Genomic DNA, 14,156 nt, shown 5'->3' with positions numbered 1-14,156 from the left:
CTTCAGGAGAAAGAGAGCGTGACGAAGATGCAAATCCCAGCCACCGAGCGCAAGATCCGAGATGGAAATCTCAGCACGAGAAACATAAGAGAAACTAGCTGGGAACGCAAAAAAAGAGGCTTGTCGCCACACCACCAGTCTGTCCAGAACCGAATATTGACACCATTACCAACCACAAATTTAACCTGAGATCAAAAGGTATCCATTGTCCTAACCAAATCGCGCCAAAACTGAGAGCCTCCTGCTGCCGAAGCAAACATCAGATTACCAGAGGGGAAGTATCTGGCCTTAAGGATGTCACACAACAACGTGCCCTCCGTGGTTTTGAAAATCCGCCACCACCACTTGACAATGAGGCAGGTATTCATGACCGAAGTATTCATAATACTAGGACCACCCGTGCCTTTCGATTTACACATCAATTTTCACTTGACCAGATGGTATTTGCCCTTATTCTCAGTAGAATTCCAAAAGAAAGCGCTACGGTGCTTGTCGAAGCCCGCATGAGTTCCTTTGGACAAAAGATAGAATCCCATTAGGTACATAGGAAGAGAGGAGAGGCAAGAGTTAATAAGACAGACTTTGCCCGCGCTGGAGTTGTACCGCTCATGCCATGACATTACTCTATTACTAACTTTAAGAACAATCGGGGAAAAGTCCTTTGAAAGAAGGCGCTCTGTAGAGACAGGGAGGCCCATGTATTTAAGAGGAAAAGAACCCAACGAACAGTACCATCAAACAAAAAAAGGAGCTGATATAGAGGATGAACAAACAAGAAATACTGGGAAAAGGGGGGGGAGATGGTCCACAATCAGCTAGAACCTTTCTTTCATCACATAGAATTTGTTGGTACCATTGCTCATCGAAAAGACAAAAGTGAGAGGTGGTTTACAACCATGTCTCAAAACAAACATGAATGAACAAGTTTCTCATGATTTACATAACGTGTATTCGAAAATGGCATTTGTTTTTCCCCTTGGGGACCTACTACTAGCACCAATACCGGATGGGGCTATTAAGCCCCCCCCCCCCCCCCCCCCAATAGCACACGGCTGCAAAAACCTGTGTGTGAGGACCACATCACCCACGGTGTGCGAGTGTGATAGTTGGATCATCACTCACAACCCGAGAAGGTAAACTATGTGCGACGACATGCAAACAGTTCATCTGAAAACAACGTGTTTGATGTATGGATCCATCACACATGTAATTTAAAACGACTCTGTGTAGGCTATAGCAGAAAGTTCTCCAAAGAAAAATGTGGCAAACAGGTTGATTTTCAGAATTGTGTGTGATGATTATTTCTCATCACATACAATTTCAACACCTGATGGGAAAACTAAATTGTGTGCCTAGACCTAATGGATGTGAAACTATTTAAATACAATTATGAAGATCTAATGGATGTGAAACTATTTAAATACAATTATGAAGATCTAATTGTGTGATCTGTCCGGGTACAATGATGAAGATCTAGCGGTCGTGATCTGTTTAAGATCTAACGGTCATGATCTATAAATCATACTCCCTCTGTCCCAAAATATAAGAACGTTTTGAACACTACATTAATTCTTGCAAAAACAACACTTTCATATACTTCTTCCGTCCCATAATATAAGAACGTTTTTAACACTATATTAGTGTAAAAAATGTTTTTATATTATGGGACGGAGGAAGTATATGAAAGTGTTGTTTTTGCAAGAATTCTAGTGATCCATCCATCTTTCTTCCGTATTGTGCTTTTAGTACATACACAGATGGATAGATAAATTCTTTGCAGACAAGAGTGATCAGGGAGCGAGGATTTCGGCGCGTCGGCTGATCATGTCGACGGTTGGGCGAGAGGGCGACGTGTGCTGCTATTTTCAACGATCTTGCTACTGATTGGTCTCCCCGACGGAACGTGCAAGAGTCTGCTGCACGTAGCCGTCCGGTGGCTGCGGTTTATCAGTGCTCGCTGAAGAGACGTCAGGCCATCAGCTAACGTTTACGTGGCCAAAATGTGCTCGACTACTCGTCGATCGCCGGGAATGGAAAGCTGAAACTAGCTTTGCCTACCCTGGGCCTGGACTCTCGCTGAAGAGGCACATCAATGGTTTCTTGGATTTGTTTCTCTTCTTCCTGCCTTGCCAATCATCCCAGAGAATGGATTCATGTCACGGGAAGGAGACGCCAGCGAGACAACGAGAGCATGCATGCATGGTTTCAACTTTCAAGTCAGACTCTCTGACCGCGATCGATCCAGGGCATGCACCGGCCGGCCCGTCTCTTTTCCGTCTTCAGTCCCACTCTCCAGAGGCAGACAGCACACGCATGTCACCGACACATCAACCATCATCGATCGATCCCCGCTTATCGCCTGCCCGGCCGTGTCAACTCGAGAGGAAGAAGATTTCTACCGGGTGTCTGCAACCCGTGCAGCGTCGCCGTCTACCGCTTCAATGATCCGCGTTGCTTCCGTGCCTCCGTCAACCATATCCGTGCGAGCTAGGTACGTACCCGTCAGCCTGTGTAGCAAGTGTGCTGCTCATTCCCCGCAAAAAGGCAATGTGTATTGTCCATTCCGTTGACATCTAGGAGTATGGACAACGCTACACCTACGTAAAATATTTTCTGTAACTTACAAAGGATCCTAGCTGGAAAGATTTTATTGGTTAGGAAAAGTGAGACGGGCTGAAGAGAATTATTGTTAGGAAGGTTATGTTACCTTGCGTAGACCTTTTCCTAGATATATAGAGCATTATCGTTAGTTAGGAATGGAAGATTTAGTAGCTTTAAGTAGAAATTATGTGGATGTAGCATTTTTGCTAGGAGTATTTAACAGGTACCTGAAAAAGAAATACCATTAGCTAGTTTTCCTCGTAGCCGTTAGATCAGGAATGAGCGGCAAGATCACCTTCCATTGTTCATCTTCTTTCTTTTTCTTCCCTCGTGGCCTACCCAGCACTAACCGCCTGCCTCCCCCACCCCCCTCCTCCCCGATGGCGGGCTCTACCGCACACCACCTCGCTTCCCCATTAATCTTCAACACCGCCGTGTTGGCCACCGCCCCGACCATCCATACAAGCCCCTCGACTTACAACAACTCTGGGATACGCACATGAACGACTCTCTCCGAGCATGTATACCATGGGACCGTTCAGATTCCAATTTTCCGTGACAATGATCTTTGTGTGCCCCTCCATGTAGTATCGACTTCTTCAGCAAGTGGTGGCGGCAATACAAGTTGACTTCGCCTAAGTGGTGCTCGTCCATTAATGGGTCTCGACCTCCTAGTTTAAAACCCTAGATTTGACTTTCGATGCTTGCACATGCCAATGGCGGTGCTGATGTGGTTGTGTCCTTGTTGAAGGCGTTGCCTTATATTGCTCGGGCGTGCTCAAGGATGAAATATTACTCGGACGTGCTCACGGGTGAAAACCGAATATCTGGCCTCCCGCGGCCAGTGGCTCTACCGCGGTCTGCTCGCCTTGCCGCCCCTGAGAAGCCTCTACCCCCCCCTCCTCTCTCCAACTCCAAGGGTAGCAACGACTCTGCACCCATGACACGAACAATCAACCCTCGGACTCGCTCCCACCGTCGCTCATTCACTGTTCACACTCATCATGGAGTCTGCGGCCTCCCCTTCTAGTTCTCAGGATACACTTCTCTTCCTACTAAAATCCAGTGACGCTTTCGAAATTCTTTAAGGTATATGAGAAACATCAAACGCGCAATAATATACTCTACTTTTAATAAAGTAATTCTTCTTCTCGTGTTCACACATGCGGCACATACATGCATGCGTGCAATATCCCCTATATAAAGGATCCATATGCTTGCCTTACCACTCACTCAGAACTGCACTCACTCATCCTCCATAGCTTAGCTCAGCTACCACCAGTGCCTTAGACACTCTTGATCTTGAACAACCATAGCAAGCAATGGTCTACTCCAAAACCATAGCTTGCATGTTCACCATGCTGCTCCTTGCTCCGGCCATCATGGCCACGGACCCTGACCCTCTCCAGGACTTCTGTGTGGCCGACCTCGACGACAACGCAGTCCGGGTGAACGGATACCCGTGCGTGCCCCAGTCGGAAGCCGGCGACGACTTCCTCTTCTCCTCCAAGCTAGCCAGGGGCGGCAACACGTCCACCCCGAACGGCTCGGCCGTGACGAGGCTGGACGTGACGGAGTTCCCCGGCGAGAACACGCAGGGTATCTCCATGAACCGCGTGGACTTCGCGCCCGGGGGCACCAACCCGCCGCACATCCACCCGCGCGCCACCGAGATCGGCCTCGTGGTGAAAGGCGAGCTCCTCGTGGGCATCATCGGCAGCAACGAGTCCGGGAACAGGCTCTACTCCAGGGTGGTGCGCGCCGGCGAGAACTTCCTCATCCCGCGCGGCCTCATGCACTTCCAGTTCAACACCGGCGACACTGTGGCCACCATGTTTGTCTCCTTCAACAGCCAGAACCCCGGCATCGTCTTCGTGCCGCTCACGCTCTTCGGCTCCGACCCGCCCATCCCCACGCCGGTGCTCACTAGGGCTCTCCGGGTGGACGCCGGGGTGGTCGAACTTCTCAAGTCCAGGTTCGCCGGTGGGTCTTTCCAGGCCTCCTAAGAGCCTGCCCAAGATGATCAATACATAATCCGATCTGCATGCTACGCTAGCGAAATTTAATACTAGTTCACAGCACGAGACTTGTATATAAGCTTCTGGTTAAGCTCGCATGCATGCAGTTGTAATACGATTGAATAAGTTAGCCTCGCAGTTCTGGCCGTCAAAACCGACACGAGGAATTGAAATGTATTACTTTCTATTGCCATATTTCCTCTATATATTGAACGCTATATACAAATATTAGTTCTTATATTTGCCCAATTACTTTTTTGCAATTCATTCTCAGCTCAGTATACGTAAATGAAATCGGAACCCACTCACACAAGACATAATAAGGTTCAGTGAAATATTTCAGTGACATGTGAGTTAATTGAAGGGATGTGTTGTCACGAAGCTAAATGTACCAGTCGATGCACCTGTATATTTAAAAATCATAATTTCTCAGTGAAAACGTACTATTTCAAAACAATGGAGCAATTCACCCCATGCCGTAAAACATGATTTTTTTTTTTGTACGGCTGGCGAGTGGCGAGTGATTATATTCTTTTTCATAAAAACCTGCTACTCCCATTTCAATGTGCATGATTTTTTCTGTAATTTTTAGAACTTGAAATTACAAATATAGCTCAGTCACAAGAAATTGGATTTACGTGTACCATTTCCCTCTTGCCTCGGACGGCAAACCCTATTTGCGGCACGTTGTGGCAAATAAGGGAGCCAAAGCCTGAAGCTTCTGCATGAGTGGTTGTGTTCGAAAGTGATTTTGCTTCTTTATTTCTTCTGCTACCCTTTTTCTATTTCCTTTTTTCCTTATTCTCATTTATCATTTTTTTCCTCTTGTTTTGCTTTTGTTTTTAGTTTTCATTTTACTAATTTTAGGTTATTTATTTAATTATTGATATTATTATTTTTTACTTTCAAGAGACATGAACATTACCTTTGTTTTACATGAATTTAAATATTTAATTTTATATTCCTTTTTAATACCACACATGAATATTCTCCTGCAATATAATTATTTATTTGAAACAGATGGATGTTTCTTTTCCATAGCATGAACATCCTTCTATGACATATGAGCGTTTTTTAATCACACTAGATGATACCCCGGCCATGCTCCGTGATTCTTGTTTGTCGTTTCTATTTTTCTGTTGTTGTGTTTTTGCTTTTAGTTTTCATCATAGTAAATTTAGGTATTTATTTGACTCATGATATTATTTATTTATTTTCATGATACATGAACGCTGCATTTATTATACATGAATTTCTGAATTAATTTTTTATTCCTTTTTAGTAAACACGTGAATATTTTCATGTGAAATATGTCTTTACTTGAAACATATCTATGTTTCTTTCCATAGCATGCACATCCTTTTTATGATATATGAGCATTTTTTTAATCACACTAGATGTCATCTCATGCATTGTTGGAGATACCTTGTTGGAAGAAATGCATAAATAGATTCTACAAAAAAAAACTCATACTAATGCAAAGCCAATGTAAGAGTGATCTCTATTTGCATTTTTAAATACAACAAATAAAAAATTGAAGCAGGTAATTAAATTATATATAAAAAGAGAATAAATGTATTGCAGTTAACGAAATTTCATTTTCTAACAAAATTGCGAAGGATGAACTATATAGGAACGCTCGTGTCCAACACATGTAGTATGCATGACAACATAAAATTAATGAAAAAAATGTTAATTATAACTAGAATGCATGACTTGCTGATGTTGCAGAGTTACATGGATAGAAAAAATAATTAGTGCAAAAAAAGTAACTTATGACTAACATGTATGACTTGTTGATGTGTCGTGGTTGCATGTATATATATGAAAATATATAGTGGGTTGCAACTATTTTTTTAAAAATTTATGTCTGACATGCATGAATTACTGATGTGGAAGGGCCATATGGATACCAAACATAACTAGTGCAAACAATATAACCTAGCGTAATCCAAAACAATAAGGTGCGCATCAAAGGCACCTCGTCAATTTTACTGTGCTAGTGAGAGAGAAAAAAAAAGTAAAAAAGCGCAGGACGTCGGTGCCTTCTTTTCTTTCTACGCAACCTCCCCTTTCCTCCCTTCCCTAGGCTGCCGCCGCCACTGCCCCAGGTCCTCCGCCGCCCGGCACCACAGTACGCCGCCTCTATCCCCGCCCCGAGCTCCGCCGCCTCCACCACCGGCTCCTCGCTGTAGTGCCAGCACCGGCCCGAACACCAGCTTCCTCACCCCTCCCTTTCTTCCCCGAGTACGGCAGCGGAAGGAGGGCCGCGACGCCGCTGCCGAGCACGGTGTGACCACTTTCGTCTGATCTGTCGATTTGCCAGACTCAGGTCGACATCGCGGCCGCTGTCCAAGGTGAGGAAGAGGAGTGCGGCGGCGAGCTCTTCGAGTCCGGGCCCTCGCTGCTCGTCTTCCTGCTCATCATCCAGGGCGGCGGCATGGACCTCTCCTGCTACGGCGAGAGGCTGCTCAGCTCTGCGCGCTTCGCGCGCTCCCTCGACCTCCCCCTCCCCGGCCCCAACCCCTTCCTGCTCGAGGTATCGCGTTGCTCCCTCCCTCCCTGCCATCCACCCTTCGTCCTGTGTTGCATCCAGCCATCCAGTGATATTGATTGGTTGCTTTTCATTGTGCCATGCGCCTGTAGGTTCCAGTTTGAGCTGCTGATGCGGCAGCCGCTGGATTTGATAAAAGGGCCTGCAAGCTGCAGAAATTTGGGAAAAAAATACATGATGAGCCTATTAAACATGGTTTCTGTTTCACGTGGATCCTACTTAGTACAATATCCAACAATTTAGGCAATCGGACACTGATTTCAAGCCATGGTTCATCATGTTGCATATATTTGTACCGGATATTAACTCAGTTTTTTGTTAAATAAGCTACCTTTGTAGCTTCCATCATTTGGAAGATAAGTTTTTTTAGTTTAATAACTATAAGTTACTTCTGTCAGTTGTAATGGAATATTCATGTTTTGGACTTTGGCCATAATTTGCAGAAGGAAATGGATACTGCTGTCATTCAGAAGGACTTGGGCCTTCCAGTTGGAGAAGCAATATTCGGGAAAACAGTATGCTTTTCGTGTATAAGTTACTTTTATCTACTTTCCACAAGAAAAATCCCATTTGAGTAGAAACTTGTATTTACTATGCTAGATACTTATCCTGGGGTTCGGAGCCATTGGCATGGAAATTGCCAAGAGACTAAGACCATTTGGAGTGAAAATTCTTGCTACAAAAAGAAACTGGTCATCAAATACAGTGTCTTGTGGTAAGCTGCAGTAGTTGCAGTATCATTCCCTTATTAGATGTTGTGTTATCTTCCTCTCTCAAAATATTGCTATTGCAGATCTTGATGGGCTGGTTGACAAGAAAGGTGGTCCAGAAGATATGTACGAACTCGTTCGAGAAGCTGACATAGTTATAACTTGCATGACGTTAAACAATGAATCAGTTAATTCTTCTCTTTGTTCATTTATTTAATAAAAATTCTGCCAGTAATATCTCTATTTGACTTCAGTTAGGCGGTTACTAAGCTATAAATATTTATAGGTTGGGATTGTGGATCACAAGTTCCTGTCAGCTTTGAAAAAGGTACATGTATTTTTCTCCAATATACTTGTCTGCATCGTAGGAGATTTACATCTTCTCATTTCTTAAATCTTCTTCTGAGATTTATTTATTTTACGGAATAAATAAGCCATCATTCTTGATTCATCCTGTAAGAAGAAAATTTGTATATGAGGAAACATTAATCTTAGAATAGTGTTGGAGGATCAGATTGTGCTGGTGTATTCATTGGAATAACCATCAGAAAATGCCAAAGTGATCCCAGGAGCATATGTTCTTGTTTCAAAGAACAAGCGTGCTGCTCCAAGTTTTCAAAAGGAAAAGATATCAAGAATATTCATAGACGTTCGTGGAATGATACTGTATGTACAGCTCTTTTGGTAAAGTCTATAAAGAAATGCATACATATAGCCTCGTGTGTTCCCCGCAAAAAAAAGCGTCGTGTGTTCCCCGCAAAAAGGGTGCCGTGTGTGTGCACCACTGCAGATCAAGGTTTTTTCCGAGTGGTAACCGAACAGAACTTTCGCTGACCCCCAAGAAACAGTGTAACTGTTCGACTTTTTTGAAAAAAAAATGAATTCAAATGCTAAGACTGTCAAATAGGCTCTGTATGCATATGTTATCACAACTCACTGCCTCGTGTGGTGGTGAGGTCCATAACTTACACCCTTGGAGGTCTTGGGGATTCCCCTATTGTCCCATCAATGTTTGCAGCTTCTTCAGCTGTAAATGGTGCATAGCAAAATAGTGCAGCAGCGAGGGTTAAAACCCACACCCCACACGGAAAAAAGGCATGTGCGAGGTGACCAGTGGAATCCGTGAGAGTATGTGTGTGTGCCAGGTTAAAATTACATATTGTGACGCAAAAAAAATCAAGAATTTGTTTGAATACATTCAGACGGAATAATTCTGAGATTTCCGAGATTTATCGCAATTCGGTTCTTCCGGCCCATTCCAAAAAAGAAAACCGGTATCGGAAAAAAAACTTGCTGCAGAAACACATGTGACAGGCATAACCGACCCCAATCGGCACAAATTATGGGATGTTTTAACTATTTAAATTAGGAAGATATCTTGTAACCTGGCCCTTACGCCAGCAGAAATAAGATATCCTGTTTTTTATTGTTTGGCTCTATGTAAAGAAGATCCTCTTAGAATATATTAATGAAACAAGAAATAATCAGCCTTATCTTCGAGCCTGTCCTCCACTATCAACCTAGCCATACCAGGCTGGCGGTATTATCCATCATGAACTAAGGTTCATGGCATAGAGTTGATATTTTAGTATTTCTCTCCTTGCACACACATAAATGGACATATTTCATGACAAAAACTTACAGAGTGCATATATTATTTTGCAATCTACATATAGGATCTGTTTTTGATTTTTGGAAAACTGTGAAGTATGCACCTGACAGCAGAACTCCCATTCTCAATAACTGCCATGTTCTTGTAGGGATCATATCTCATCAATATTGCCAGAGGGCGCCTACTGGACTATATGGCTGTGTTTAATCACCTTGAGTCAGGTCATTTAGGTGGTTTAGGCATTGATGTTGCTTGGACGGAGCCATTCGATCAAGAGGATCCAATTCTGAAATTCCCAAATGTTATTATAACACCACATGTTGCAGGAATCACAGAGTTGGTTTGCACTTGTTTCTTTGCAATACACAGAGTTGGTTCTCATTTACCAATCATGTAGTTGTCGTTAGTAGTTATATCTTGACAACTCCTATAGTGACATTATACTATTTGTGTTAAAAGAACTTCTAGATTCAGAAGCGCCACATTTATTTATTTATTTTTGAGCCAACTGTGACGTTTTAATATCATTAGGTAGCATCAATTACATTAGCCTCTATAATACGTCTGGTGGATCATCTTTTCAAACAAAACTAGCACTAGAATCATATGATTTATGAGCTACCTCATTGGCTTCATGAGCACACTGTTTAAACATTACAGTGCCAATTTGGATGATCAGCTTTCCTGGCCACAGGCCTGGTATGAAAAGGCAGTATTCTGTTGGAAGAACTTTTTTTCTCATGACTAAAAGCATCAGTAAACAATAACATATATGCTTAAACAAAATGGTTTATTCTTTATCGATATTAGCCACTTAGCAACCTCCTCTTTCTCTTTGCGCATAAATTCATGATTTTGTGGATTGTTGCTTCCTTTTTCGATATCCTAGAATTACTTTGAACTGAAGGACACCTCATTCAACCCCTGCTTAGATAGGCGTGTCATGTGCATTATCATTTCATTCTTAATAAAGGAAGTCACCACCATCATCATTAACTGTGTGTATTATCATTGAAATCTTCGACGCAAAAGAATTAAAGCTGGCTGACTTGTGTGACCATTTACCATTTCCTCTCGTACTGAATTTTGCTCTGCCTTTGTGTGCAGGTTGTTGGTGATGTTGCCCTCAAGCTTCACGCGGGGGAGCCATTCACCGAAATAGAATTTGTGAACTAGGCAAACTGAGTAGATGGTGGCATTGTTGATTTAATTTAAGACGTATAACTAGACCCAGAATCCACCCTTCGTCCTGTGTTACATCCAGCCATCCAGTGATATTGATTGGTTGCTTTTCATTGTGCCATGCGCCTATAGGTTCCAGTTTGAAGCGGACACCGTCGTCGTCCCTTAGATTCCCTCCTCCACCGCAGATCGACTCCAGTTGCGTCGACTCCCGCCGCCGCCGGGGTATACTCCGCCAAGATCGCGCCACCACCGCTGCCGCCACTGGTATTTCCCTGCTCCTCTCTCCTTGCGCTAAACTGTACAAAATATATTATTTTCATGGGCAAACTTATAGAAGTAGAATGGTCCTTTTTACCTTGGAGACATTGTCTTGTAGTTGAGGTTGGAGATGCAGAGCTTGGTGCAGCATATGGATAAGGCACGCCCAGTTTGACTTGTAGGTGTTGTTGATTTTATCATGCACTTCCATACAAAGATTAGAAGTAGAAGGTGTTCTGCTTACATTTTCCATGCAAAAAAAAATTGACATTTTCATAGCATTACTGAATACAATTGTATTTGCATGACATTTATACACATTACTGAATGTACATCGCTGAAATTGAGCTCTTATGTACTCAGTGTCAGATACAAAGTTCAAGTATCAGTTCATATAAGGAATAGGCATCCTAACTTTGTAAAAGTAGATATGATAAACATAGGAACTTACTTCTGGTACTAATCCTTTGATGCTTTTCTTTTTATTGCCACCAGTATAAGATTAAGCTGGACAGCAAAATCTTGGATAGTATGTAACACCCTTTCTGCATATTCAGAATCTGTATGCAAACACACTCAATTTGATCTAACTTTTGTTGATAGGCATAAACCACTACACAACATTATATGCTAGGAACGACGGGATGCACGTCAGAAAAGTTGTCATGAATGATGCTTCAACGGATGCTGCAGTCATCTCATCTCCGTCAGTCATGATGAAAAAACATATGATAATCCCCATAATCCAGTGTCAATATTACTGATTTCTCCATGTGCTATGCAGCTTACAGGCATGGAAAGAGAATAGGAAAAACGATATACTTGCAGCTTCAGGTTTTCTCTAAACTTTTGTTTGCTATCTTACTTAATCACATGTTCAATTGATAATACACAAATATTTGTCTACTTTCAGGCAGCATTGAGTTTGCTGCACATAGTTAGTTCCCTAGGGAATGTTCAGTCTGGTGAAACATGTTAAGAAGAAGTATGGAAATCTGCCTGTGTTCATTACTAAGAATGGTAAGTCGCTGAAGATTGTATAGTTCCCTGCCGATAAGATTTTTGCCCTTAAATAAATTGTCAGTGATAATTAACTACTTATATATGGCAGGCATGATAGGTTGAAATATGTCTTCAAGATGATAAGAGGATACAGTACCACAACGAATACATGTTAGATGCTATAAGGTGATTTCATTTCTCTGTGCATATGCTAGAACTGAACCACCAACACTGAGCATCATCAATGTGTGCCACTGTAATCGCTGACCAGATTGGTACTTAAGTGCTCGATATGCAGCCTGAACTACTGCAGGTACTTTATGTGGTTCTAACTATCCATGTTTATATTTAAATGTCAATAAGATCAGTATGGATGTGGAGCCATGGTTCTGCTCACTAGCGACAATGTGTATTCTTGCAGTTAGAATGGAGTTGTTTTAAATACTAGACTATCTACAGGACTGAGCGCTACAGGTGCAGAGGATAGTTCTTTCGATTAATTGTCGTGTTGAGGCAAGTGCACAGCGGACCTTTTCTCCATATACTTGACTGTGTTGTTGACGCAGGTACACACCCTCCTCTCTTCTTCCTGATATTTTCCTTCCCCTTTCTTCCAGTGCCCTACTTCTAGACCATCTCATCTATGTAATCATGAAATTTCATTTTTCTAACATTTAATTCAGGTCTATGAAAATAAGTTGAGTAGTCTGACTAGAGGATGACAGAGGACGTCGAGATTTTGATCCAGCAGCCTTGCCCCCTTTCGTACGGCGTGCCGCCTGCAGGAGGTTACGTTCTAGATCTTCAGAATTTTTAGGTACTCACTCTCCCTTGATGCTCTTTGATCGAACCTACTTTGCAGGAAAGCGTGCCAGTAGTAAGAAGTTTTAGCAAGTCTGTTATTGAAAGTGCTGTAGGCACTGATGTGATCCGAGGTGACCAACCTGAGCAGCAGTTTAGTGAAGGTATACTCAGACCCGAGGATCCTAGAAAATTATAAATTATAGTTGTTTGCATAGCCAGATCATTGATGGGTGCATATTATTGTTTACACAAGCAAACTTAGTTGAGTAGTTCATTGATTAATTTGGACTAACTGAATGTGATCTTCCCAATCTAATATGTGTACTTCTAGCTCTAAGGACTAGCAAGAGTTAAATATTGCAGGTTGTAAATGATGAAACTCATATAACTGAATGTGAAGGAAGTACCGAGAGTTGCTAATTTCGTATTTTTGGTTTGTACAACTCAGGTGTTTGATACAGTTCTCCTAAAAAGGGAGAAGTGTCTGAGATGATTTCTTCTTTGCATGATATTACAGTGTCCTCCCATATTTTCTGGTTTTTGTAGGCATGTTAAAATGTTGTTGTTCCTTTTGACCACACTAATGTGTCTGTCCACTCACCAGTCACCACGCCTAACTATTTTCTATTTATTTTTTTGTAGGAAATCTACTTGCCCCTTCAAGCTATGAATATTTTAGAGTATATTTTAAGGTTGTAAAGACTGATGTGTCGGCTAAAGCTTAAAGATCATAAATTCATTGTTTACCCTACCAAGTTTATTTCTCATTGAAGATTATTCTAGAAACTATATTATAAGCCCATTGCTACTTTTTACATGTAACTTATGGTATATCCTCATATATGTCAAGACTATAAAACAAGTGTCTTCGTCCTGCTCATACATCTTTCCATTATGATCTGCGTTAACCTCTCCCATTGCCTTGAGGTGCAAAGTGAATATGTTGATATTGATGTCATTTTATTCTTGACTAGATAAGGTCTAACCTTACTCTTGAATTTTCTTGGGGAAGTGTTCCAACCAAATGATGTGTGCACCCAATCATACAATAATGACCAATTGGTTGTAAACTTGTAGCAACCTGATAAGCTTTGTCCCATCCATTAGCAGGATCGGTGTTTCTCTTAGACATGTAAAGAAAGGTTACATGAGTTGAGATTAGGGATCAAACAAGACAGAAAAATGTACTGAGTCAAGATAGGGCCGCATAGGAACGCCTCAGGAGGCCCGCCATTGGCGGGCCCCAACCACTAGTCTGCATGACACTTGGTGATGTTTGGGCCTGGCATAGCCACAAGGTACGTACATGCTCATGGCCTCGTTAATGTTTCATTATCACATTGGGCTAGGGGTGGTTAGTGTGACCATATCAGGCCGATACTCTTCTTTTATCGAATTACACCATTGAAAGA

The 14,156-nt window shown here is 42.3% G+C and overlaps 2 protein-coding genes across 19 annotated transcripts; both read left to right on the top strand.

The window, feature by feature from the left end:
* Positions 1–3,813: 3,813 nt before the first annotated feature.
* LOC123082397 (oxalate oxidase 1) lies at positions 3,814–4,857 on the top strand. The gene has a single exon (XM_044504737.1). The coding sequence runs from the start codon at positions 3,924–3,926 to the stop codon at positions 4,605–4,607; it is 684 nt and encodes a 227-aa protein (XP_044360672.1). The 5' UTR covers positions 3,814–3,923; the 3' UTR covers positions 4,608–4,857.
* Positions 4,858–6,629: 1,772 nt separating this feature from the next.
* LOC123087208 (putative 2-hydroxyacid dehydrogenase HI_1556) lies at positions 6,630–13,624 on the top strand. 18 transcript variants are annotated; one of them, XM_044509160.1, is made up of 17 exons: positions 6,630–7,158; positions 7,617–7,688; positions 7,774–7,888; positions 7,967–8,070; positions 8,170–8,211; positions 9,644–9,865; positions 10,603–10,713; positions 10,810–10,944; positions 11,057–11,116; positions 11,542–11,644; positions 11,723–11,772; positions 11,852–11,958; positions 12,050–12,126; positions 12,212–12,253; positions 12,400–12,506; positions 12,624–12,905; positions 13,387–13,624. In XM_044509160.1, exons 1-7 carry the CDS (start codon positions 7,060–7,062, stop codon positions 10,669–10,671), a joined length of 723 nt encoding a protein of 240 aa, XP_044365095.1. In that variant the 5' UTR covers positions 6,630–7,059; the 3' UTR covers positions 10,672–10,713; positions 10,810–10,944; positions 11,057–11,116; positions 11,542–11,644; positions 11,723–11,772; positions 11,852–11,958; positions 12,050–12,126; positions 12,212–12,253; positions 12,400–12,506; positions 12,624–12,905; positions 13,387–13,624. The 18 variants fall into 18 exon arrangements, with proteins under 18 accessions (XP_044365095.1, XP_044365088.1, XP_044365081.1 ...); XM_044509153.1 differs by having other exon boundaries at positions 12,362–12,506; XM_044509146.1 differs by having other exon boundaries at positions 12,050–12,253; positions 12,362–12,506; positions 12,624–12,728; positions 12,803–12,905.
* The last annotated feature ends 532 nt before the right edge of the window (positions 13,625–14,156 follow it).

This window comes from Triticum aestivum, chromosome 4A, assembly GCF_018294505.1.
Source record: "Triticum aestivum cultivar Chinese Spring chromosome 4A, IWGSC CS RefSeq v2.1, whole genome shotgun sequence".
Taxonomy (NCBI): domain Eukaryota; kingdom Viridiplantae; phylum Streptophyta; class Magnoliopsida; order Poales; family Poaceae; genus Triticum; species Triticum aestivum.
The sequence above is the reverse complement of the archived record's forward strand: the minus strand, read 5'-3'. Positions and strand labels throughout refer to the sequence as shown.

Excerpts from the sequence above, each read along its gene's own strand:
- LOC123082397 (XM_044504737.1), top strand. The coding sequence starts at position 3,924 with ATGGTCTACTCCAAAACCATAGCTTGCATGTTCACCATGCTGCTCCTT.
- LOC123087208 (XM_044509159.1), top strand. The coding sequence starts at position 7,060 with ATGGACCTCTCCTGCTACGGCGAGAGGCTGCTCAGCTCTGCGCGCTTC. Across the intron at positions 7,159-7,616 it reads CCAACCCCTTCCTGCTCGAG|AAGGAAATGGATACTGCTGT; the intron begins GTATCGCGTTGC and ends CATAATTTGCAG. Across the intron at positions 8,212-9,643 it reads TCCTGTCAGCTTTGAAAAAG|GGATCATATCTCATCAATAT; the intron begins GTACATGTATTT and ends ATGTTCTTGTAG.